A 26,452-nucleotide genomic window follows, 5' to 3' on the forward strand; every position below is an offset into this window, starting at 1 on the left:
TTTCTTTTTTCTTCATTAGCAATTGAACATTTCATTGTTCATTGTCAAGAATACAAAGAATTTCTCACTACGCGCTGCATAGTATATTTTTGCATTTCTTAGAGTATGCAGTTGGCATGGAAAACTTTTCTCTGTTACATATTATTTAATCGCAATTGTCCGAAGATGTTAACAGCATAGTGCGAATATGATTCCTTTATGATTTTAACAACTACGGCATAGTAACTTTTGCATACGATAAATGCATTTGTTATAGTTGATCTTCCAAATTATATTAACTGAAAGTTATCCTCGTATCTAAAATATAGCACAATTGCTATATACTATTTTTAAAATAGTATATAGCATCTGTGGCTGCTAATTGTTAATTGATAAAGTGGTCATTTGATAATTGACAGGCCCAGGTCCAGATTCGGTTCTCGGCCTTGTCAGCTTGCGTAATAATCGAAGTTTCAGTGGAATTATTAGTTCAATGATATAAATAAAAATCTGTTTATATACAAATCTAATTCAATATAAGAAAATAGAACTGTGTTTTATAAAGAATTTCATAGATAAATACATCAAGGAAGATTAATACAACTAGATCGGATATGCTTCTGATAAGTGCAAGTAGATGGTTACAAATGATAATGATCTGGGTTTAAATATCGCGAGTTATTTTTTGATGACACAAAAATAGATTTACTCGTCTTTTGCAACAGTTACAGTACAATTTGCTCGATATTTATGTGCGGCACTTGCTCTGAACAGTTTTTTCTCTTATTTCATACATTATTGAGAGGCTGTAGGATTTAGTTTTGTAGGATTTGATTTAGTTTTTTATGTAAGTGTTATAAAAATAAGAAGAAAGAATAATATCTGCCAATGAAACATTTTATATATAATTTACAAGTATAATAAAAAATGTACTTTGATCGTTATGGAGCACTAAGCGAAGTAGCATAAGAAATCTTATGGATTGTATCGCACAGGAAATTGAGTTACCTAATACATTGTACCTGTTTCCTATGATACAAAATACCAGATACATAAGACACACAGAATATCACAGCCCTAAAAAAGAATTATTCATAATTACGAGTTGCTCTCCTACTTAATAAGCTAGATTCTCAGATTCTCGTTAATGTTTGAGAATATTATCAATTTATTTAAAAAATGGAAAAAATGTCGAAAGGTGATTCTTCTACTTAATAACCGAGTGTGTGTATATTAAAAATAGTAGTCCTGAAGTTGAATTGTTGAAGATTTATATAATATTAAGAGGTAAAAATTCTTTGCAGATTCTAATAATATTAATGATTAGAATTTTTACTATAATTTAATTTATATTAATATAGAGATCGTGACAAATATTATGTAAGTTGTATTTACCTTAGTAGAGCATTATACATATACAATTTATAAATTGCTGAAATGTGTAACAAGTATTTGCATAAAATTTGCGTAACATATCTCAAATCACATTAATATTGATGCATTGACTAATTTTTCACACAACAATATCTGCACATTGAATATACATTAATAATATATATAATATATATAGCAAGTAAAAGAACAAAATATTTGCTTATTTTATTTCTCTTTTAATAAATTTATGTGCAAAGTGATTATATATACATATATTGATAAAATTATTTCTTTTTTTTTTACTAAAATATTTCATTATACGCACAGAGAATATGTTCTGTGTATGTAACATATATTAAAAATTGTAGAACAATACATTGTCAACAATATGTATATGGAGTAAAGTATCGAAGAGAAATCGTTTTTGTATTAATATATCATTTCTTTGTATAAAAGATTATTACAAGAGAAATAAAAAGCAAAGACTGTGTTCATCACAATAAGATAAAAGTTTACAAGAATAGAGATATTTAAAGATATCTATTTATTTATAATTTACATGTTTGGAATAATTGCTGTTTAAATGACATTTCTGCTTTCGTTATTTCGTCTCGTATAAAAAAGTTTAAGCCACATTGTCGCTTTCGTTATCTGATGCACTTATTGTTAGTCGACAAAACATCTGTATATATATCATACACATGCTTGCAAGATTATAGTGATATGCTAATCTATGTATACATAGATACACATATATTTTTTTACAGAGTATTCATATCTTGAATTTGAATTGTGTATTTATTTAATATTTCTATGCATTATATGTACATCTCTTCGTTAAATTTAATAACGATAATAATTCGCTATATGGCATATGTGATAGCATTGTATGATAGCATTTTTCATAATATTTCGTACATTATAGTTAAAAACAAGCGCGATAAGGATTCTGCGACAAAATTAACGTGATTTGTACTACTAAATGTAAATTTATATAAACTTCTGCCACAAGGAATCGGTATATTTCACAAGTGTTCATTAAATAATAGACGATAATTCGCAGATTTCAATGTTCGATGCCGAATACTTTATTACGAGACTAAAAAGTTAAATATTAGGAATAAAAATAAATGACAGTTATTTTCTCTCATTTATCGCTCGCATAAAAATGTAGCATACTTTCTATATATATGTATATATATAATAATAATATAAATACTTTAATATCATCGCTCGATTTGATGAGATACAAAATAAGATATTTGCATAATTTTTTAACGCGAATCACAAAATTCATTATTGAACTAGTCTCTTGTTGATAAGAATACATTGATGCTTTCACGAGCATGATACATTTATGTTTATGAAAAATAAAACAAATGTATTTTTGAAGGCAGTCTTATCAAAACTAGAGTGCAAACGTATTAATCACTTATTTAACGCAACATCTTTTTTCTTATTATCAATACATAATTAAAATTTTGTCTTTGTAACTTTTTAGAATATATATATGCAAGAACCAACAGCTTGCGCAAGAAACGTTGTTCAAAAAACAATACTTATAAAGATACTCATATTGAATTAATTACAAATGTATATTATATCGTAAAACATTCGAACAATTTTTCATCGTATTCATATATTATTGCTGAATAAAATGTTGGATTCATTGATTATGCTCCCTTGTAGCTTTTACCATCTTCGCGTTTCCTTTATATATATTAAATAGATACAAATATGTAGAGAGAGAGAGATAAATTAATGTCAGCATTATATGTAATTTTTTTTTTTCAGTTATTAATTTTTTTCCTACATTCCAACATTTTCTTCAAAACTTTACAGTCTGAACACAATTCTATATCCATGATTGGCTATTAACGTTTTGAAATTATCCAATGATGTTTCACAGAGACATTCAAGTTCGTCTCGGAAAAAGCGCGTTCATATTTTGTATATTGTTTAATTTATAAGAATCATAATAAGAATTTTTACATACAAAGAATATATATATATCGAATACTTATATATTATTTGAAAACGGTTACGATGTTTAAGATTCCTTAGACACGCCGCTCACAGATACCCTTGAAGGTCGTTTACCCTTGACGCGGACGCGGCGCGTCTTCATATTTACGCGGTATCGCGCGCCGCGAGGCTCAGTCCGCCGCCGTCCGTCGCGCAGTGCAGATCGTTCGCCGCCGTATCGCGCTCCGAGCGTGCGCCACCGACGAGTGCGTGGCACCCGCCGCCATCCATCCGGTCGCGTGCGCCGTGGTTCTTGGTGTCGTTCGTTTTCTCTCGTGCTCGCCCGTTCGTACTTTCGTCCTCTCCCGTCGCGTTTTTCGTGTCATCCGCCAACATCTCGGCGGCGAGTCTCTCGGTGCCGATTGTCAATCGTCGTGACGAATAGCGTTTGGCGAAGCGGTTTCGATCGCGCAGTTTTTCCAGGAAGAGTACGCATTCGGGAGACGCCATAGCAGCGTGAATTTGACGTTTTCAAGGTACGTATTTTGGCGAACACGCGAGCAGATCGCATTTATATAAAGAGAGCGAGAGGGAGGAACGGATGAGAAAGATAGAAAGAGAGAGAGAGAGAGAGAGGATCAACGCCTGCACGCGCGCGAACACTCGTGCAAATTCAAAAATTCAACATTACATTCACAAAAAAATTGATCTGAAATCGAAGCCGATTACTGTAGTAATGTGTATTCGTAATCGAAGGGAGGAACGAGAAGAAAGAAAGAGACAGGGAAAAGCGCGACTAAAATAAACATATCTAGAAGTCAAACGCAGATATGATTATAAGTTCTATAGATAGCTTCGATCTCTAAAATGGCAAAGGAGACTCTCTATCGATGATATAATTGTATTTTAAAATTCGTATAGACGCACGCTTTCTACGAACACGCGATCAAAATACGCGAAATAGACGAACGAGAAAACACGATAAAAATTGAAGCACGCGTCGTTCATTTTTTTGGAAAAATTAATACAAGCCAGTAACGGAACGCGAGCTAGTAACGAATCTATAGCCTATATCGGACAATCTACCCGGTAATCGATAAAGCGCCGGCAACCGAGACATTTTCTGCCGCATTACGATATATAATATTACGCGTGTACGCAATGTTTTCGGAGGGAAACGTCGATGTTTTGCATTTCCGAATTTTCACGGAGCATACGAGAGTCGCCAGCGAGGGCTACGCAAAGTTTTCATCCAGATTGACAATTGCGTCACTCGAAGGCCGAGATAAACAAGAGTCGATTTCGGTAAACGCGAATGTTCAGCTTAAATATTTGACGAGTGAAAAAAATGCCGCATACACATGATAAATTCGAGTGTATTATATTGTTAATTTTTAAAGTTTATTAGATTTTCCGTCGATATAATAAATGTTTGAATTTTTAAAGCACGAAACACGCATACACGCACATATATATATTTTGTTTAACTTTACGATCGAAAAAAAAAATATATCAATAGAAAATTTAGCAAGTTGAAAAATGAATAAAGAATTTCAAGAGTAAAAGCATTTATATTCGTACTCTCCGTAACAGTTATGTTTACATCGCATTCTATAACAGTTAGATTTATGGTTTTTTTGTCATGTCGTCGATTAAGTTTATTTACAAACCCGCGAACGCCATGTCAATTTTGACTTTGTTAATGCGAAACGATCCTCGATATCACAAGGTCGGCCGAAGGTAAGGTCGAAACTTCTGTCATAACCGAATTGGCCGTCGAACGAACAAGAGTTCCAAGATGAAATGACAGGTGCTTTCTTATTAAGCGTGTATAATTTCCTTTTGTGAAATAAAAAATAATGATGCTCGTGAATTTACACGACGTTTCAAATTGCTTTCAATCTTCAATTAAGTGAAAATTTAAATATTTGTAGTTTATTACTTTTTATATCCCTTTATATATCATATATATATATATAATATTTTATATTATATATATTTTTTATATATTATATATAATATTAATTTTATATATTATATATATTATATATATTTTATATATTATATATTTTATATATTATATTTTATATATTATATTTTATATATTATTATATTATATTATATATTTTATATATATTATTATTTGTCATTTTATATTTTACATCTGTACATTCTCTTTGCCCCTACGCATCGTAAATTATTCGTTCTCTATGCAAGATTTTTAGATCACAATTTGATCGATAAAAACCATTGTTCTTGTCGTTAAATTAAAGATAAGACATATCTCGTGATGAGACATTGATTCTCTCACCGCGCGATTTACTCTTCGTTTGAAATTTGCAAATCGCTTGCGTGGCGTAAATTCTAGATCGAAGGTCAAGAACATGCGTGTCGCAATTCCGATTGATCGCCAATCGTATCAATTATTACGTCACGCAATACGTATCGTAAGATTGGAAAGACAAAAATTGATGCACGAATTTTCCCGACGCGAGAAACGATTGTCAACGATAACAAAATACTTGTCTTTTCTTCTTCTTCTTCTTTTTTTTTTCGATTCAAACTTGTGTCATACACGCTTCAGGAAAAAAAAACAAAAAAAAAACGGAATTGCTCTCCTTATAAACAGATAAATCGTGTATGGTTAGTCTGAATCACGACAAGCGCGCGTGATATATGATTCACCTTGATTCGCGATTGAAAGATCGAAGATTTTATATCCGCGCTAATATCCGTCCTTTTGTTCGTGTTACAGTAATGCTGGTTGTTTGGCAAGGAGCTCGCCGTTGCCTGAGTTGCAGCGGGCAACGCACTAATCAGGGTCATCAATTTCACCATCGTCGCGAGCTAATCGGTGAGAAGCTCGACCGGTATCATCTCGATAGATCCAGGTAAGTGCCCTGTTCTTGTCGAGCGCTATTTTCGCCATATCATACAATTATCTTTACGTAATCACGCTTGTTATTCCTGACGATCGTTCACAAATGAGGAAAAATCGCAGGATAAAGTTTCAAGAAATGTAAATGTAATATATTTACTTAATACACATCGATTATTTATAAAAATTACGGTATATGATAAACTTTAACGAAAATATAATTCTTACTGAAAATTAAAAATATAAAATAATATAAAGTTGCTATAGTCCATTAAAAGTAATGAGGAAAAATCGCACGATAAAGTTTCAAGAAATGTAAATGTAATATATTTACTCAATACACATCGATTATTTATAAAAATTACGGTATATGATAAACTTTAACGAAAATATAATTCTTACTGAAAATTAAAAATATAAAATAATATAAAGTTGCTATAGTCCATTAAAAGTAATGAGGAAAAATCGCACGATAAAGTTTCAAGAAATGTAAATGTAATATATTTACTTAATACACATCGATTATTTATAAAAATTACGGTATATGATAAACTTTAACGAAAATATAATTCTTACTGAAAATTAAAAATATAAAATAATATAAAGTTGCTATAGTCCATTAAAAGTAATGAGGAAAAATCGCACGATAAAGTTTCAAGAAATGTAAATGTAATATATTTACTCAATACACATCGATTATTTATAAAAATTACGGTATATGATAAACTTTAACGAAAATATAATTCTTACTGAAAATTAAAAATATAAAATAATATAAAGTTGCTATAGTCCATTAAAAGTAATGAGGAAAAATCGCACGATAAAGTTTCAAGAAATGTAAATGTAATATATTTACTCAATACACATCGATTATTTATAAAAATTACGGTATATGATAAACTTTAACGAAAATATAATTCTTACTGAAAATTAAAAATATAAAATAATATAAAGTTGCTGTAGTCCATTAAAAGTAATGAGGAAAAATCGCACGATAAAGTTTCAAGAAATGTAAATGTAATATATTTACTCAATACACATCGATTATCTATAAAAATTACGGTATATGATAAACTTTAACGAAAATATAATTCTTACTGAAAATTAAAAATATAAGATAATATAAAGTCGCTATAGTCCATTAAAAGTAATGAGGAAAAATCGCACGATAAAATTTCAAGAAATGTAAATGTAATATATTTACTCAATACACACATCGATTATCTATAAAAATTACGGTATATGATAAACTTTAACGAAAATATAATTCTTACTGAAAATTAAAAATATAAAATAATATAAAGTCGCTATAGTCCATTAAAAATAATGAGAAAGATAGGATAATAAAAAAATACATTATATTATCAATATAAAATTTTATTATCTGCGTGTATTTTTTTTTTATACGACAAATATTCTCGAGAGATTATTTGCGAAAGAGTCGAGATCGATATAAAGTGATTCGTTATTTTATTGTTTACGATCGAGGCGCGCGATTGATGGAACTAATTGCACTCGATGAGTATTATGCATACGCGTCTACGTGCGTGTAACTCTCGTCGAGAGTGTTGGTACGCGTCTTATGTCAACGGACAAAGGCAAGTAATTCTCCATTCTCGTTGACCCGACCCCGCTTTAATCGCGAGGAACGTGTGAGAGGAAAAGTTTCCGTTGGTGAAATACCTACGGTATTTTGCACATCTCTCAGAACTTGTTTCGCGAGATTCTTTACCGCCGGCAAATTTTTTGAGTCATCGGAAGAAGCGTTAATGAATAATCGGTAATGAATAATCAGTGGAAAAGCACATTGAAATGAATAATCGGTAAAGTCCTGTCTAATTACTTTGTACAATATAATATAAAATTTTCAACAAAATTAATCATCTTAAAAATTTATTTCTGATATTAATAATTTATTTCTTTGTCCTTGAAATGTACGAGATATGGTATCATCTTTTGTAAGGATACCTGATCGTTTTACAGCTTAATTTTACAATTCCTATCTTCTGCGGTTATTTTTAATTTATTTATACCATCACGAAGTCACGTAGAGCCCGAATCTTCTTTCTCTCTGCATTCGTGAGAATTGATTGTCAGAAAAAGCACACGTGGATCGTCGATGGCATCGGATCGGGATTCATTGTGTCACATAGCAAGTTCTTATTTTCAGTCTCGGCAGCCTTAACGATAAATTCGTGATAGAATGTCTATTACGTATATCAGACACGTGCATGAAGAATACGCGGGGGCATTCGCGCCACGCGATCACGCGTTGTATAACATGCTATGCGAGCAAATCTTTCTTTAGTTGTATGCATTTTTTTGAGAAAATGCACACGCGCACTCTGCAAGCATTGTATAACGTATTCACATCTGATTCGACCGCTTGACTCTCCCAAGGGATGATAACGCACGCACATGTATATACCGGGGTTTTTTCAATCAATCTTCTACTGTCGTGATATTATCGCGCCTAATATATATGTATATAAATGATTTTTTTTTTTTTCACGACAAATGCCAAAATTGGTCTATGAACGAGATATTTTAAATAAAGGAGAAGTAAATGAGATTCTAATAATTTTGGCGGGAATAAACTAGTCTATTTCCGCGAACATCCAATAATGTCATGTTAATACCACGTTTATTGACATATGATCGACATTTACGATTGATATTTCTGCGATAGCGATAACAAATTGCTATTAATGAAGAATCTCGTCTAAACTCGCGCGTTAATCACAGTAGCTTTTAATTAATTACAATCCGATTGACGATAAAATCTCGTGAGCCACTAATTTATTTCTTTCTCATTAGACAAATCACATGTACAGAGTATAAATGACGTCGGCCTTCACTTCGATCGCCGGCTTAGCAAAGCAGCAAGAAATATTCGCGATCACGTGATAATTGCCGACGAGAGTGACCGACGATTATAAGGCACTCGATTGACGTTTCAGAGCGTCAGTCGGCTTATTCGCGCGTCTCTCACGCAAATCGTAAAACATGTCGTCATCGCCATAATGTACAGGCTTACTATCTTCGAATTGAATTTCTCACGTTTGCTCGTTTCTCCGCGATCTGACACCGCTATCGTACACCGGTTCCCAAAATTGCGCCAAGATACAATTGTTACGTTCGACAAGAAGTATCGAGCGAGAGCGATTTTTTGAAATTTTTTTGAAATCAAAATCGAAATTTTTATTTCGTTGAAGATAAAATATATTTTAGAGACTTGCGAGAATCATATACTTTGCCCTGAGCGTGATTCGTGTGAAAGAAAGAAAATTAGAGACTTTCTTCGTTAAATCAGTGCGTTGTGTGTGCGTTGAATCTCGCGAACGGCAAACATTTATGTGAAAAAAAGTGCTTTCAACTTTTTCGAATTCCTATTTACGTATCATTATCTTGCGTGTAGTGTCCCGATTAAGGACGCAGCGGAGAGGAATCGAAGGCTTCTCATACGGTACGTACAAGGTTCTCGATTGATTGATAAATAACGGGTTATCTGTCGGAAATGACCCTGACAGCGATCTTAAATGTCCTCGCTTCGCGATAAATACTTCCGCTGCAAAAATGCTTGAATATTTTCTCAGCTTTTAAATTTTTACTGGCAATTATAATGATAACGCAATCTGTCGGATAAAGACGATAAAGAGGCTCGTGCAAGAATTTCAATTCCTACTGTGTTAGCGAGCGATATTTTTAAAATACTCCTTATACACAGGGGTGCGGTTAGAAATTAATTGCGCGTGGTTAGTAATTAATCGACATGATTTTGTGGATAGCGAAAGTTCTCAGTTTTCTTCTGTTTTTCATTTCGCTCGAAAATGTATGATGATCACCGCGATTTTTGTTTAAACGGCATAATATACTTTCGATATTTCGTACAAATTGCGAAAAAGTACAATACAAAGTATATTAACTTTGGTTTACAAACATACATATGTAGACACGCGCGTTGTTAAAAAATATTTCTCTTAAAAAAAGAAATGAATACAATCGCATTGTTAAAAAATAATTTAAATGCTAAAATAAAATCGATGAAAAATAAAGAAGATTATTGACGAGATCATCTTAATATTGTACTCATTCGTTATAATAACATTTTGAGAATTTGAAATTTGCAACAAAGTCGTAATGATCGCATTATGATTCGTAGCGTATTTCTGCGGTTAATCGAATATAATACACGAGAATAATTTTTTAAATAAGTGAATTGTCATATAAATAAGCGGATCTTGCTTCTTTATATGACAAGAATTGACAGCTGACTTCAAGAAATAATAAGAAATAATCCACGCGATTTTATTATCTGAAACAATAAAAAATATATAAAACAATAAAATGTATGGGATATGTGCGTTAAAATAAAAAATACTATAAAGATTGACGAAATCATATAATAAATAACGAGAATACCCGAAGCGAAAGATTAAGAGTTATGTTTTTTATTGTCAGACGTAACCGAATGATTCGAGCACGTGTTACGGTCCTCGTATTCCTTCGTCGCGTAACCATATGTTGACCAATAGACGACAATGATGAACGTATATCTTGAGAGACAATTCGGGGTTCATTTCGGGTTAATTGTAAAACAGATTAAAGGCGATACTCTAGAGGTAAGAAATTTTCTTCGCTCCTCGTCAATTTTTTTCATTATCTTAATACTCGTTCGATTTTTTCTTATTTTTCGTATATCTCTTTCGAATTATCAGAACACTCTCTTTCAGGCGGTCCGTTTTTGTCATCAGTAAATCCATAGATAGCATTATTTTTTCTTCTAGAGACGGTTTTTTCTAACGTCAGTTTTAAATGATTTCATGACGAAGACAGAAAAATCTATATATTATATTGATAATTTTTATATCGCGATGTATAGGTATATACATGTTTTTGAAAAAAAAAATATATATATATATATTGTATATATCTTATCTCTTAAAAAATTTTTCGTATTTATACAATAATATATTATACGTATAAAATTATAAATAGAATTCTCTGCGCTAAGTTTTGTCACGAAAAGATCATTTAAAGTAGGCTTTAATCGGTTATAAAAAATTTTATATTAAATATATCACAATTATTTTATATATATAAAGATGTTCATTTTTTGGGACATGGAGGAAAAGAGAAGGAGAATTTCATTAATTTTTTCTTTCTTCTTTTTTCCAATGGTTTTATTATTTTTTTTTTATGATCATAATATTATATCATCAAAACACATCTTGAGACTAAATAAATACTCATAATTGCGCATCTATTGTATAATGCGGTTCTGATGACTCATTTATTTTGGCAAAACTGATTCTAAATTTATTGAAGTTTAAAATAATCTATATAAATAATTTACAAAAATTTAATATTCTATTTCTAATATCATTAAATTTTTTTAATGTTTCGTCTTTCGTCAAACGTCTTTGTCCCTAAACTGAAATTTAATTTGCACATTTTCGTGCTGAGAGAGCGTCGAGACAATATATCTATCCTTCGAAAGAAAAGAGAAAGAGATGACGAGACGACAGACACATCGATCGAGAATGAGAAAGAGAAAGAGAGAGAGAGAGAGAGAAAGATTGGCCGAGGTTGTAAGACGTGACGGTGAGTGGGATCCGCAGTGCCGGAATAAAAGGCTCGTCGCAGTCATAAATTAAAACAGAAATCTTTCTTTTTTCAAACAAGTATATAACAATGGATAAAAAAAAAAAATTCTGATCTAAAGAAACGTACGTGATATTAATTTATTTTCGAGATAAAGCGAGATCCCCCTTCGCGTCGACTCGCCGTATAAATCCGCCGATCCTGATGCGAGCGAGAGAGGGAGACAGACTCGACTTGCGCGAAGGCTCTCTCGGATAACTACTCGCTAGCAGTCACGTACGTAACGCGGTACCAAACACTCGCGTGATAATCGACGTTTTCGTTTCTCTTCGCAACGGTACGACACGGTTTCGTCATCGATCTTTAACCCATGAGAGCGATAGTCGATCGATCTCGTACTCATCGGTCAACGTTCGCCCGGTTCACCGCAGCGATAATCGCATAGTGCGCCGATAGTGTGTGATATAATTAGGCGCGATATAATTACAGATTACAGTGAAAACATCTCTTGCTCTCTTCCGACTCATTGCACACAGCGGGTGCGAAAGGTACGTTGAATTATGAAAAATCTTGCGCTTTTACAGATCGAAACGCGTCGCGCGTTGACACGTGCCCGCGAAGACTCGTGGCAGCATCTCTCTTTCGGTATGTCCGTTTCAGGTGCATGCACGTGCGTATGTATGTGTGCCCCCTGAGGTTTATTCCTTCGCGCGTTACATAATAATCATGCTAAATGAAACGGGCGACAATTACGTAGCGGAAAGTCATAAAAATATCTCTGTGTCTGAAATTAATATTTTGTATTAATTGAAGAAATAATTTTTGTCGAAAAATTAAAATGGGAAATATATTCATCAATTTATCAAATGTATATTTATTATGAAATTGGCGAAAATATAAAATATAAGAATCTTAATTTTTGTATTTTTAAAATAATAATTAATTTTATTATGTGAATTTCCACGCCATAATTCTTTATCAAATTTTTCGAAATTAAAATCTGCATTATCTAAGTTGTACTGTGATTAGAATAGCTATAAACAGCCGCGCGTATTTTTACAGATACAAATGTCTCTCTTTTTTTTTACAGATCGCTATTAGTATAAAAATCAAGTGCGCGCACACACAGATCGAAATTACAAATTCGATAATTTGCATTTCGCGCACGCGTTCGCGTCGAAGGACAATTTCGTATCATTGTCGCCCGGTGTCCTTTCGACGTTCGAATGTCATTGTGCGAGAAACATTAACTCTCGTAACGTAAATGATAGACGAAGGTTTCGATTTACATTTTGCGTTGAGAGATTAGAAAAAAATGTGAATTGTCTTAAAATAATGTTGGATCTCTTATAGTATCGCGAAATACTCGATGCTATTCTTATTAATAGACTAATTTCGAGTTGTTACCTAATATACAGCCAGTTTTTAAATATATTAGTATTCAACTATATATCACTATTAATACGAGTGGAATATTACCATTCTTTATAACGTAAGAACTCATTCAATCGACTCGCATTAGGTGTCAACTAAATCGATGCACGCGAATGATGTTAACAACACCACCGGATAATCCGCGAAACATAACGCGAATTAATAGTTGCGCAATCTAAATTAACGAGTCACGAACAATATTAAATTTTGCGTATTTTTGCCGATTCAATTTGTAACGAAAAATACTTACGAGCCATTTATAATTATTTTTAGAACTATCAATATTTAAAGTATCCTAATTAATTAATATACCCGATAAAAATCTATGCCTAATTAAAATTAATATTATAATTTTACAATATTTATCCGCGCGTGTTTTATTTTGCAATAATTTGGCAAGAGGAGGGGAAAGAAACTAGATATTGTAATATTCTATCTAAAAAATAATGTAACGATAATATAATGATGTTTCTTGATGTATAATTATCGTAAGATGCAGCAGCGGGTATCGTTCGAAATCCTTTTTTATTTCAAACAGATGTTCGAAAAATCTTCACGCGAATGATATTATCTTCTTTGCCATCTTTCATTAGAGAATGCTACATTTTTCGAAGATTGAAAAAAAAAAGAAAAGTTTATCAGCGACATTGATCGGAGCGATGCGATTGGTCGATCGTGAAACGCGCGACCAATGAATGAGCTATACACGGGCCGAAATTAACGGAGTACGCGTGCATTTTGCGTGTGTCACAATTGACACGGTGCCAGATTTCATGTCGAAGTAAGTTACAGGGACGAGCGGATGATATTATTAGATTAAGGGAGAGGTAGAGATGGTTCAGGCTAACATCTTTCCCAATATATACCGATGGATCGAGCTCTATATTCTTTTCGCGTAGCTATAGAAATTTCGAGACTATTGTCTCTCTCTCTCTCTCTCTCTCTCTCTCTCTCTCTCTCTCTCTCTCTCTCTCTTTTTCTCGCACGCTTGAATTTCATTCAGCTCGTCAATAGTAAACAGCCTACAACGTTTTACATATCCGTATTAGCATGTTTCACTTTTTTTTTTCCTTATCCCATGATTATCAACGCGCGGTTAGATTATTTTTAGTTTTTGCTTAGGTCGCAGACAAAGCAAACGATAGCCGCCGTAAACGCTTCATCAGCGAAAACGGCGATGCTGCTTTAACTGCAACGAGTGTGAAAATGCACTGGCGAATCGCGATTGTGCAATCTTCGTATAACGAACTTGCGTCAATTATGATAATATGAATGAAATATAATATGAATAAATTTCACCGCTTAAAGTGTTCTCTTATTTCGAGAAACGTGATTCTCTTGTGACAGAAAAGCAAATTAATATTAATTTTATACTGATTAATTAATTAATTTTTTTTTTTTTTTTTTTTTTTTTAAGTTTGAAATTATCCGTTCTCACGGTTTTATCTTCGCGAATCAAACTCCAATTTCGTCAGTGTCGTCATTCTTGGAACGAGCGAGCGGCATGGAATAAGCAAGCGACAATTAACGGATGTATCGATAATGAGAGGAAAAATTCTCTACTTTAACGCTCTTTTGAACGCAAGTTAATCTATATATCTTTGTCTATAATTTAGTAATAATTTATATTGCCGAACTTTGGAAGTGTTGAGCGATAACGCAAAATCTCTTATCTTATGAGAGATTGCGGTAATTTTCCTTCAAAGTATATATATTTATTTTTTCTCGAATGATCCAGTCGCGCGAATTATAAAACTACCCGATCCTCTGACTTTGATCTTGAATATTGCGTTACCAGATAAAATGACACATCATCGGTTATCGGTCCCAATGTCAATAACGGTACCAAGTATTCGCGTCATGTTCGACGTCATTGTAATACATACGTCGTAGAATCTTGCTCGAGATCCACGGGAATTGCGTCTAACGTCTCTTTAACAAATCCCTCTCTCTTTCTCAATGAAACGCGATAGCGATAATAAGAGATGCAAGGTGCAAGAAGACGAGCCTTCGTCTAATCGTTTCACGATTGGTAGCTAAGTGATTCGCGATTTATCGTTCAGGAGGCTCGTCTCAAGCGATTCTCATTCGCGATAACTTCAAAAAGGAGAATTGAAATTTATTAATTGAAGATTATTGGATAAAATAGTATTACTGTATAAAATAGATGATGACACTTTAGGAAGATGTCCAATATATCAAAGCACACACACACTCAAGAGCAAGTTACGATGCATTAATTCATGGCTTTTAGATAAAACCACGTGCAGCATTTTTATTGCATTTTTATGGCGCGAAATTATTCAACGAAATTCACTATCGGAAATCGCACTGTAGGCATTAAACCAGTCGATCATGTCGCGTCATCGAAGATAATGATATTCCGTTTATGAATGCAGGAAAATGGTTAAAAAAATGTGACAATTATTCAATCGTTAAAAATTTCAAATTCGCAAGAAAAAGATACAATTCCGCTTAGCGAAGATAAATTTGTAATTTAATCATCTGTATGCATGTTTTTTAATGACGAGAATTAACACTTTATTCTAACTTGGCACATACCACAAAGAAGTTTTGAGTATATTTTATTTTGCAACTTTTACAAATCAAGCAAAATATGAAAAAAGAGATTTAAAAATCCAATAGCGTCTCAATAAAACTTACGATAAAACTTTTCATCTTCAGCTGCTAATTCGAACGATATGACAATTTGTTTAAAAACCCATTTCAGTTCGGACGGAAAGAATCTATTATTATTAGGATTAAAGCGGCGATTATGAAAAGGAATTGACGGCTAATTTAACAGTTATATTTTTGATGACATTGTTTCGTGAACGACTAAGTGGTGGGCTCGATTACCTCAACAATTGGAGCAATATACTTGACTTTGACCGATTTGCCAATAAAATGATCTGTAATGAGTAACACGCGAGTCGACAAATCGGTCCGCTCGTACTTGATTATTTGATGACCCATGACGTGACGGCAAGAAAGTCTCTTATTGGGTAGATTGATCGTCGCTCGAGGGGCTCGACCGAACAAGGGGTTCTCAATCTGCTCCTTTCGCATTCGTATCATTTTTAATCGTAATCCGTAATCCCCAGTTTTTAACTTGGAAATTCAAAATAATTGAAAATAATCGTGATGTCATTTCGACGATCGAATTTGTCTCATGTCATCGGCTATTTTTTGTACTATGTTCGATACGTTGATGATATAATGCTATGTCTCGTGGACTTTGTCTCGCATTATAATGCGAGATAAACGTGAAACTAAATCCTCCTCCGGTTGCTTATCATCTGAGCGAATTTATTATTCTCGTAACTTTTGCCATTTACTTTCTATAAATTCTATCGAAATGAACTGTATATTGATGCGGAAAAAGAACGCAATTTCACGAACTTTACGCGCATTAAAATTTTATAAAATTAATTTAACGACAGTTGATGAGTTGAAAATATTTATTTAACATATTATGGTATTTAAAATAATTGAAAATTATAAACGATATCAGGCGTTTTGAAAGTACAATATGAACTTGCATACGCGAAGATTCAAGGTGGAATCAGACAGAAAGTAGTTCTACTTTTACCTTTGTTGACGACCTATATATATCAACGTGCGATCTGGCAACTACGTTGCAGAATTATTGCGTATTTTATTGGCCAGAATCACAAAGAAACTTATATATATATAATTTAATGTCTAATATATAATAATATGTCTAATAATTCATTTAATAAAGATTACATGATTAATAATAATTACTTAACATTTTATAAAGTAGTGTATCAGCTATATTTAATTAATTTGCAATTATATCTTATTCCTCGAGTTTATGTAACACTCGTTATCTATCACGATCCTTCACGTAGATCCGGATATAATAAATACTTTGCTAAATATATTGCTCCAAGCGACTCGCTCGTATAGTAGACATCTCCGATTGGTTGGGGGTTTTTTTTTTTTTTAAATGACTCATGATTTTACGGAATCACCGACGCAAATATTTCTCTAATCAGGATCCGTGCATTATAGTAACAAAACTGAACAAAGTAAAAAAAAAGCAAATTTTTATAAATTTAATCTTTCTTCATTTACTTATATACGACTGGAGAGATGTTTTGTGTATCTGACAATCTTTAAATTATTGTTAAATAGTAGGATGAGACTTTAACATATGACATATCGCCAAACGACTGACGATGGCAATTAAATGTCATTGTTGAAGGTTAAGAAAGATCGGGTCTTCTCTGTCGTCTACGATCGGAAAATTAATTTTAATTGAGCTTGCGCTATTGCGCATTATATATATTGATACCATTCCCCGATTTCATCATGGAATTTGCTTCGTATCTCGCACGCGATTGGCGAGCATACTCGTTGACGTCGCATGGTGCAATGAAATAATTGTAGACTTTGCGTTCTCTATATTGCGCTTTATTATTTTGTCCCTCCCCTATGAATTGACCGGAATTGATCGGCTGGCTCATCGTGCGCTTGCGATAATAGTGATAAAAATTTTTCACAATTTAAATTATCACTTGTAAGATTGTTTCGCGAATACCGAATAGGTTTTCTGCAATCTTAGAAAATAACTACAATAAACCATACATGTTGCTTTTTTTGGTAATATCCAAAAATAATTACGAAGCAATTTGCATAACGTAAATATATTTTTAATAAAATTGTGTTTTTTATTATGCTGTTATTTAAATTTACAACAACAACAAAAATCACATTCTTTACACTTATATAAAGCGATTAAATTATTCAAAATACGGCGCACTGTGTTGGCAGTATCGCTTTGTTAAATTCTATTAACAATAAGCGTACTTCCTGTCTTTTTGCATGCGAAAAACAATCCCGTGAACCGATAAGATAAACGTTTACTCAATTGCCCTGTATACGCTATTTCGAAATACATTTTATGTAAAAAAGCTCGCTTGTTGCAAGCTATAGGATAGAATATTTTTGTTTATCATTGTTTTTGATCATTGACTTGGTCAAAGTTGTAATAAATTGTTGTAATAAGTTGTAATAAATATATACAGAGATACCATTCCGTATAATCTTCAATTGACGATAAACAATATTTATGGGTGGAAAAAAAAACAAATGAAAATTTATAAAAAAAATAAAGGAAACGTTACATTTTTCTTTAATGCGGGTCTCTGTTTTACATGGTATAATTTTAACATTTTTTTTCTTCGCACACATATAGACATATATCTGTATGTATTATGAGGCTAGATAATTCATGTTACAACTGATAATAATTCATTTTTTACCGACTGACGAACTGTGTCTTTATTATCGACGACATTGTACAATAGTTTCATATCGATGTGCAAATTCTTCTGTTACGAGCTCGTATCAAAAGATGGCGGTACCGCTTCCTTTCCATGAATGAGTTTGCAAATGCTCTTTATTTTTCATTCTGTCAATGAATCCTATCACACGTGAGAGTAAAAGTATATACTAAAAATTCTTACTATTTAATACGACCCGTACAAATATATTTTTTTTATTTATACTATTATTTTATATAACGCAATATATATTTAACAAATGCATAAATTCTGTAATGTTGCAATAATTCTATTTTTCTAACTCTATTGTATCGCGTCGTTATGCTTTTTACTCAATAGTGCATTTTGTTTATTTTATCGAGCTAATTCTAGGAAAAAAGAGGAAATAAATATATATATCGATAAATTTATATTTTCAATACAGCATTGTTTGAAATATATTAGCAATGTCATTACTCATCTGAAAATTATATTATCCGCAGCTCGCAATAAAGAAAATTCTAACCGTATATTATATAATAGAAACGTCACGATACTCTCTGGGATATGACACTCGCTGTCAAGACGAGAAAAGCGCGAATCTAATTTTTATAATTTTGATATGATGCATGGAATTAAAACGCGATCTTTCGCGAGACGACTGTCATCCGTGAATATCAGAGATCGTTTCCGATTTTTTCAACGATATCTCTACTAAAGATTTAATTACTCGAACTGGATTCACATTAAAGACGATGTTGCGATATGCTAGTTATCCGTTTTTCGCGCGCGCGTTTTGTCGGCGAAACAATTCGCATAGTCAATCGCTCGTTGCGTAAGTGCAATTGCTCCCCACCTTCCCGCACGTATGCTTGTTCAACGTTTGTCGAACGACAGCCCGACGTACACACGGTGACTTTAGACAAATGGATTCTTGCTTCGTAGCGATTAACTCGACCATCGCTGACGGAATCTTTCGTGAGCCTCCCCTGCTTCTTTCCCCGCCAAACGCGGATGTGTTCATAACTCCCGTCGTTTTCCATTGAATTCAATATGCGTGTATTCCGCGTTTCTACACGATTTAGGTATATCTATGATCGTTAATCGATGCTCATTGTTTTGCCGATGAATACAAGAACACGAGTGCTAGAAAATGCAGATTTTTCAAATGTAAATTTGGATTAATGATGATACATGTATGTATAATAAAATACATAAAATACACATATTCGCCTAACGTTTTTCACACGTGCTATAATCATTTTGTTTATGTAAGAAAAAAAACAATTTCTACGGACGACTGATTATTTATATTATATTGTTTTATAATAATAGTATAATAATTGAGATATATATATATATATATTATCTGCACACAGAGTTGAAAATATTTGGCACAAGTTTGGAAAATTTTGAATAAGCTATATCTGTCATTGTTCATAGCCGCGCTAAAAGACACGTTACCCATCATTATCTCTACGAATATTGATAAATTTCCCGAATAATGTTTCCAGCGTAACAATGTTTCAATTGTGTCTAAAAAGAGTGGCAAAGACGCGTAATAACATAGAGAGAACACGCGATCTTCCCCTGCAAAGCGCGTGTGCATTCTTTATACGCGCGTATGTGCAACTTGCTGCACACAGTCGCGCAGGTGCGTACTTATTATTGTATCAAATAACACATTCCTGAATTATCTAATGACAGTGCCATTATGCCGCCCGCAATAATTAATTCGCCGACGCCGTTTAATCGCCATCTGCTACTATCGATTATTATTAATAGTCATCGCTGTGTCTAATTAATTCGATCTTACGGCTGCAACGACTGAAGCAGGTATTGATCGCTTCTTCAGGCACGATTAAATCTAATTTTCATAAGTTCGTGCTCCGTTGAAAGCGTATTTGGATCTGATATCAATGAATTAGGTAATCGTGGGCTTAACGAAATGTAATTTTTGCATAATTATTTTTATACCGATATATTTTTATTACTCTCGCTCCAGACTAAGGTCGGTACAATATCATTAACCGTGCTCTCTCGAAGAGATGCGAGAGCCAAATTTGCTTCAATCAAAAAGATTAAAAATTTCGTTGGCTTTTTCGCATATCTTTACGCGAAAACATATCTTTTACGTATGATAGGAGAAAAAAGAAACAGGATTTTTACGTAAGCTCATATGTATATATAGGTATATGTGTGTGTGTGTGTGTGTGTGTGTGCAAATTGATGGGCATTGTCATCTTCATATATAGTGACACAAGTCTAAATTACGATATTGCATGTCTGCAATTTTTTTACACGATAAAAATGACTTGAATTTTTATCAATGTGAGGAGCACATTTTTCTAGGGCGGAAGATTATATATACTGGACAATTACACGAATATGTTATTGTATTGAGTTAATTATTTTAATTATTGCAATTATAATTAATATCGTATAGTTAATAAAATATTAATTATTATTGCATTTATAATTATTGATTAATACGAGGGAAATTGCAAAGTTTCTTGAAAATTTAAAAATCATGATACGAAATTTAGAATGTTTAATCGTACATAGAGTTTTTGGCTCGCGCACACTGTATGTAAAATGAAAAGTAGATAACGATAGAAACTTATCAATGCCGAAAAAAATGGAAAAATTAATAAACGAGCAAGAATCTGGATGGAAGGAGACAGGGTTTCCCGGATGGAGATAAATACGGGATACATGACTCTGTTGTTACACGCGTAAACATAATTCCAGCTTCGTTATACTCGAATATATTCATCATTCACGAGAACATTCTTCAACCGAAATCATCATTTTATGCTATTAATCAATTCGTGTTAATCGGTAAATTTGGATATGTCCATCGGAAATTCTTTTCAAGATATCACATCTATTACATGTCTTTTTCTTCTTTCGATTACATGTCTAAACTTAAAATGACTCTCAATATTGTGAGCTTATCACGATATCTAGATTCATGATTTTTGTTTGCAGATAAAATCTGACGTTTTTCGTATTTTGTCGACGATGTTTGTCATTGTCTCGAATCACAAGAAAAACATAGTTTGTAGTAATTACGGCGACAGATTGATACGATTCGGAAGTTCCATCAACTTGTCATCGTCATTTTTTCACGCGATGTTTTTCTTCTTTTTTTAATAAATGAAATATACAAGTAGAAATATATAAGTAATGTATATACACACACACACACACACAAATATTAATATTGAAAAATCGAATAGAGAATTTAATCGCGAAACTCAAAAAAGAGAGAAAGAGACAAGACGATGAAAAGACAGACGTGAAGATCATTGATACAAGCAACGGTGATTCGAGCTTCGACGGCACCCGTCGATTCGAAACTATTCAACATGGCCTCTTATTGCCACCAACCCTCTGCACACCGACCTATTTCCGCCTAAAAATAGCCAATAGAATGATTGTCGCTAAAACGATGCCCACTCGACCGCGTCGTGTCACGATTAATTGTAAGTGCGAAGGCGCCGTAACGCGATCTTTTGCATTACCTTTGGCTGCTTGTATCCTGCGTCTCCTACCGCGTGACTTACACCCTCCCCCCCTCCTTGAATAAAACGGAAAAAATAAACTATATTAACTAATTTAATAAACGTTACGAGCATTTATAATTAAAATTATGGCGATTCAAAGGAGAATAATCCTTATGTTACGTTCGTAAATTTTATTATTCAAATCTTTTTTCTCTTTTCCTTTCTAAATTATTCGCTCGTGGCATTGAGGTTTAATTTATCGTGCGATATAACGTTTTTTGTAAAGTTCGAATCTTGTTGAATCTTGATGAATAAGAAGCTATAATCTACCAAGATTATCGTATCGATCTATTTCGGTATCGTTAGCGTTAAAATGCAAATTATGCACTTTCAATGTTCAATCTTCGTAAACGCTTAATAAATGTCTCACTCGCGGCGCTTGGCGTGTTTTATTAGTCATTTGGCAATTAGCACTCAACGATAAGATTAAGAGCAATGTTATCAACGTACAAAATGACAATTTCGATTTTCTCGCTCATCATGCGAAAGCGACTTTATAACATTTATCTTTTATTTACGTTATATTATTAATAATCGGTGGAACGTTAATTATTAATAGTAATAGGTTTTATAAATTATTATTAAATTACAAGGATGAAAGATAACTATATGTAACTATTATTTAGATATTTTAAACTATAAACAAAATTAATATCGATATTTTACATTTTTTTTTCCAATATATTAATCAAGATACGATACAAACATCAACCTCTTAATTCGATACATTGCTAATAATAGATTGTGTGTGGCGATATATAGGTATTAATTACAAGATATTAGAAGCAACTTTTACGAAGCTATTTTCAATGGTGAAAGGAACAGGAAAGTCACAGTTTATACCAAGAATAAATTTTTTTATTTTCGTATCTGCGCGTATTCATTAAAATTAAACATCTCCCGTGTATTAAGATATTACGGAATATCCGTTTGCGCTCGGCGCAAACAAAGCATCGAGGGAAAGTATTAAAAGAAAGTTTATACTCACGGCAATTATAATCTCTCGCAGACTTCGCCGAACGGACTTCGTTGAACCGAGATTAAGTCGAGGTTAATTGGTTAAAAGTATCGCGTCGGTAGGTCTTTCCGCGAAAAGCAGGATTCTGATTCGTCGACTAACAAATTGATCCCTTAATAGATAGCATCTTTCTACGAGCGACAAATTTGTTACAGGAAAACACGCGACAACAGTTAATTATCTCTAAATACTTGCACACACTTGTGTGCGTATGTGAAACAATGTATATGTGAGTATAAAATAACACATCTTTTCAATGATAAAAAAAAGATACAATGATTAATTTGGTTAATGCTATCGTTATCTCATTTAAGGATCGCGCTTTTAGTAATTGGATAAAACAATCAAATTGTTTTAATTACATTTATTATGCGTTCAAAATTGTTTTTTTATGTTGATTAGTCTTATTATGTGTGATTAGTGAGTTTTACAAATGTAAAACATTACGATCTAATAAAGATGTATGTGAAAAAAGTTTAATTATTTATGTTTAATTAATTAATTGCACTTTTTTTTGAGTATTTATTAATAACCGTGCTTGTACAGATCTAGTATTACGTTAATCCACGGTTTTTAACGTATGACGTAACGTAAATGTAATGTTGCACATTGTAATCGTTGAAAAATCAAGCTGCTGCAGAATCCGTGTAGAAAATCTGTAGCTTGTTTAATTATAATAAAACTTGAGCGCAAAGGTTTTTTTTTTTTTTTTTTTTTTTTTTTTTTTTTTTTTTTAAGGACGGACATGTTTCAGTTCTCCGAGAATATATATATGGTAACAAAGAAATAATTGCCAATAAAAAAATGATGTACCAATTTCGAATATATTGTACAAACGATAAGATTAATATAGAGGGTAATATTCGCGATTAATGATAATAGCTTATCAAAATTAAGTCAGATAAACGTGACGGGATGAAAATAGATGAAATATAATCTAATCACGGTGAATGGGTTACGCGTTATTTCTTTAAAACGAAGGATACACTTTATATATTCCGCAGACGACTGACATTCATATCCTTATATTCTTCATATTCTTTATTTCTGGGACAATTTCAGTTGAACGAGCAATTAAACGAACATTGAACATATGTATGTATATGTATGCATCGCTGTTCAGAATAATGCAAATAGTAACTATTCATTCGTTACGAACGTGAGTTGAAAGCTTATATGATGATTCAAAGTATTGTAAAAAGGATTATATAACATACCGATTGCGTAACAATCCTTAAGAATGTATATTCCTTTCAATTGATTGCCTTGATTCCTCTCGATACGTTTATTGTCACGTGAAGAAATATATAATATGTGAATAATAAAAAGAAAATTATTGATATTGATAAGCGCGCGATATTAATGAATGCAGATGATTATTATTGATATATGACAATGATTTGCGTGGAAATAGTTACCTTTCTGAATCTGATAGAATCGGCAGAATCAAAATTATTAAAAAGCGAATACTTATTACACATATTACAACTAAAAGGAATAAAAATAGTAAGGTTTATTTATTTCAATCAATGAATTGGCAATAATGATATACGGGTTAAAAAATTATAAACCATTTCAGGTGTCAACAGAAATTATATATTATTATAAAATTTTATTACAAACTATTATTATATTCTATTATGTCAAACTATTATTTCATTTTATTATGTCTTAAAATATCTAAAAAAAACACTGCTCGTAAGAGAGCTATAATTAGTGCATGTGTTCTTTAGCATGTTGTATAATTTCTTTTATTTACTGCATAATAAATAGTTCCTGTGTTAACGATCACGGAAACACTTAATATAGAACTTGTCGACTCGACTAAAAATAACGTTATATAATTAATAAGCATTCTTAATTTTTTAATTATTTTATTGTGCATTAAAAATTTCTTTCTTTTATTGGTAATAAAATATAATAACATATTTACAATACAATACAATGAGATGTAATAATAATTTGTAATGAGAATTTTTATAATAATATATAATTTGTCGTTTGATTTTTTTTTTCCAAATAGCAAGAAATACAAAATTATATTTAGCGGTAACAAATTAGTATGTAATACAAATTCATTCCTTTCTACTTTTCTTTTGTTCCTTTCTTTTTTTCTGTCAGCTGAATGTGAAGCTAGCAGTTTCATTGTTTTCTTCAAAATGGCACGGAAAATTATTACAAAATTATTTGTTACAAATTAATACAAAATATTCCAATGGATCCAATTTCTGGTCCTGCCGATTTAATCTTACCGATTTGGTCCCGCCAGCTTGAAAGAAGTGAAACAATAGATTCGTTGATTTTGCACTATGTATTATGTCATATTTATCAACATAATCTTTTTTTGGTACCCAGCTTACGTAACCTTGAGAAATAATTTTCGCTTACTATCAATGAACCGTATCGTACGGCCTGCTTTTTACTCTGCGAATGATCGTTTTGTCATGGTTTTTCCGTAAATTTAGCAATATATTTCGCGCCGATCTTTAAATAAAATTCTGTAATAATAATTGTTGCAATAATAATATTGATAGCAATATATAGAGAACGTTTACCCTTCCGATTATTTTTAAACTCGACCCTTGCCTTCGCGTCAATTATACAAAGTTCTCAACAATTTCGTACTTATCCGCGATACTTTCACTATTTGCGCCAGCAACCGACGTCATATAGGCATTGGAGAAATTACGAATTCAACGACGACGTCAGAACAAGATTAACATTCGCGCGCGTGTTCGCGGTTTTTTTCTTTTATATATTGATATTTTCCTATTCATAAAGAAGGGAAATTAATAATATCCTTGATATAATTTTTATTACTTGGAATATTAGAAACTGTTTGAACTTATGTAAGCGCGTCACAAAGATGCAATTATAAAAAAAATGTCGACAATTGTTATTATCTCTCTTTGAAAATCTTTGCATATATAAGCACTTAAGTTTAAACGTTAAAAGAAGAAAACATACATTCACATTATAGATAAGATTGCACGTGCAAGTGTTCGAACGAAATCATATTATTCGACCAATACGCAGGTTGTAACGCAGGATATGCGATTTTTTTCTCAGCCGTTTCTAAACTATAATTTCTTTCATGATCGTCGACGAAGTTGACCTTTGAAAAATTTCACTCGTACGCTGTTTAATCCTCGGTCATTGTCGCCTGATCGTTTAACACGCCAACGCAGATCCGTTTTCGTTCTTCGAAACGCGGGCAGGCCGAGGTTAAACGGGGCGATTCGCTGCATCAGTAGCCAGAGCCAGCAGCCGCCGCCTTTCCTAGATCCGGATCTTTCTCGGCGAGACGCGCCGCGCGCGCGCGCGAGCGCGCCATGACGCG

General features: G+C 32.6%; 1 protein-coding gene across 5 annotated transcripts in view; it reads left to right on the top strand.

The window, feature by feature from the left end:
* The first annotated feature begins 3,527 nt into the window (after positions 1–3,527).
* Positions 3,528–26,452, top strand: part of LOC138938926 (trehalase) — a 46,495-nt gene continuing 23,570 nt past the window's right edge. For 2 of the 5 annotated variants that reach the window (XM_070306331.1, XM_070306337.1), the window contains exons 1-2: positions 3,528–3,854; positions 6,074–6,209. In XM_070306331.1, coding sequence (XP_070162432.1) covers positions 6,076–6,209 — 134 coding nt within the window. In that variant the 5' untranslated portion in view covers positions 3,528–3,854; positions 6,074–6,075. Of the gene's footprint in view, positions 3,855–6,073; positions 6,210–9,547; positions 9,663–12,069; positions 12,349–26,452 lie in introns of those variants that run through there. The other 3 variants (XM_070306341.1, XM_070306336.1, XM_070306342.1) reach the window with 3 other exon arrangements.

This window comes from Polyergus mexicanus, unplaced genomic scaffold, assembly GCF_030449975.1.
Source record: "Polyergus mexicanus isolate NDT 795.1 unplaced genomic scaffold, iyPolMexi1.0 SCAF_13, whole genome shotgun sequence".
NCBI lineage: Eukaryota > Metazoa > Arthropoda > Insecta > Hymenoptera > Formicidae > Polyergus > Polyergus mexicanus.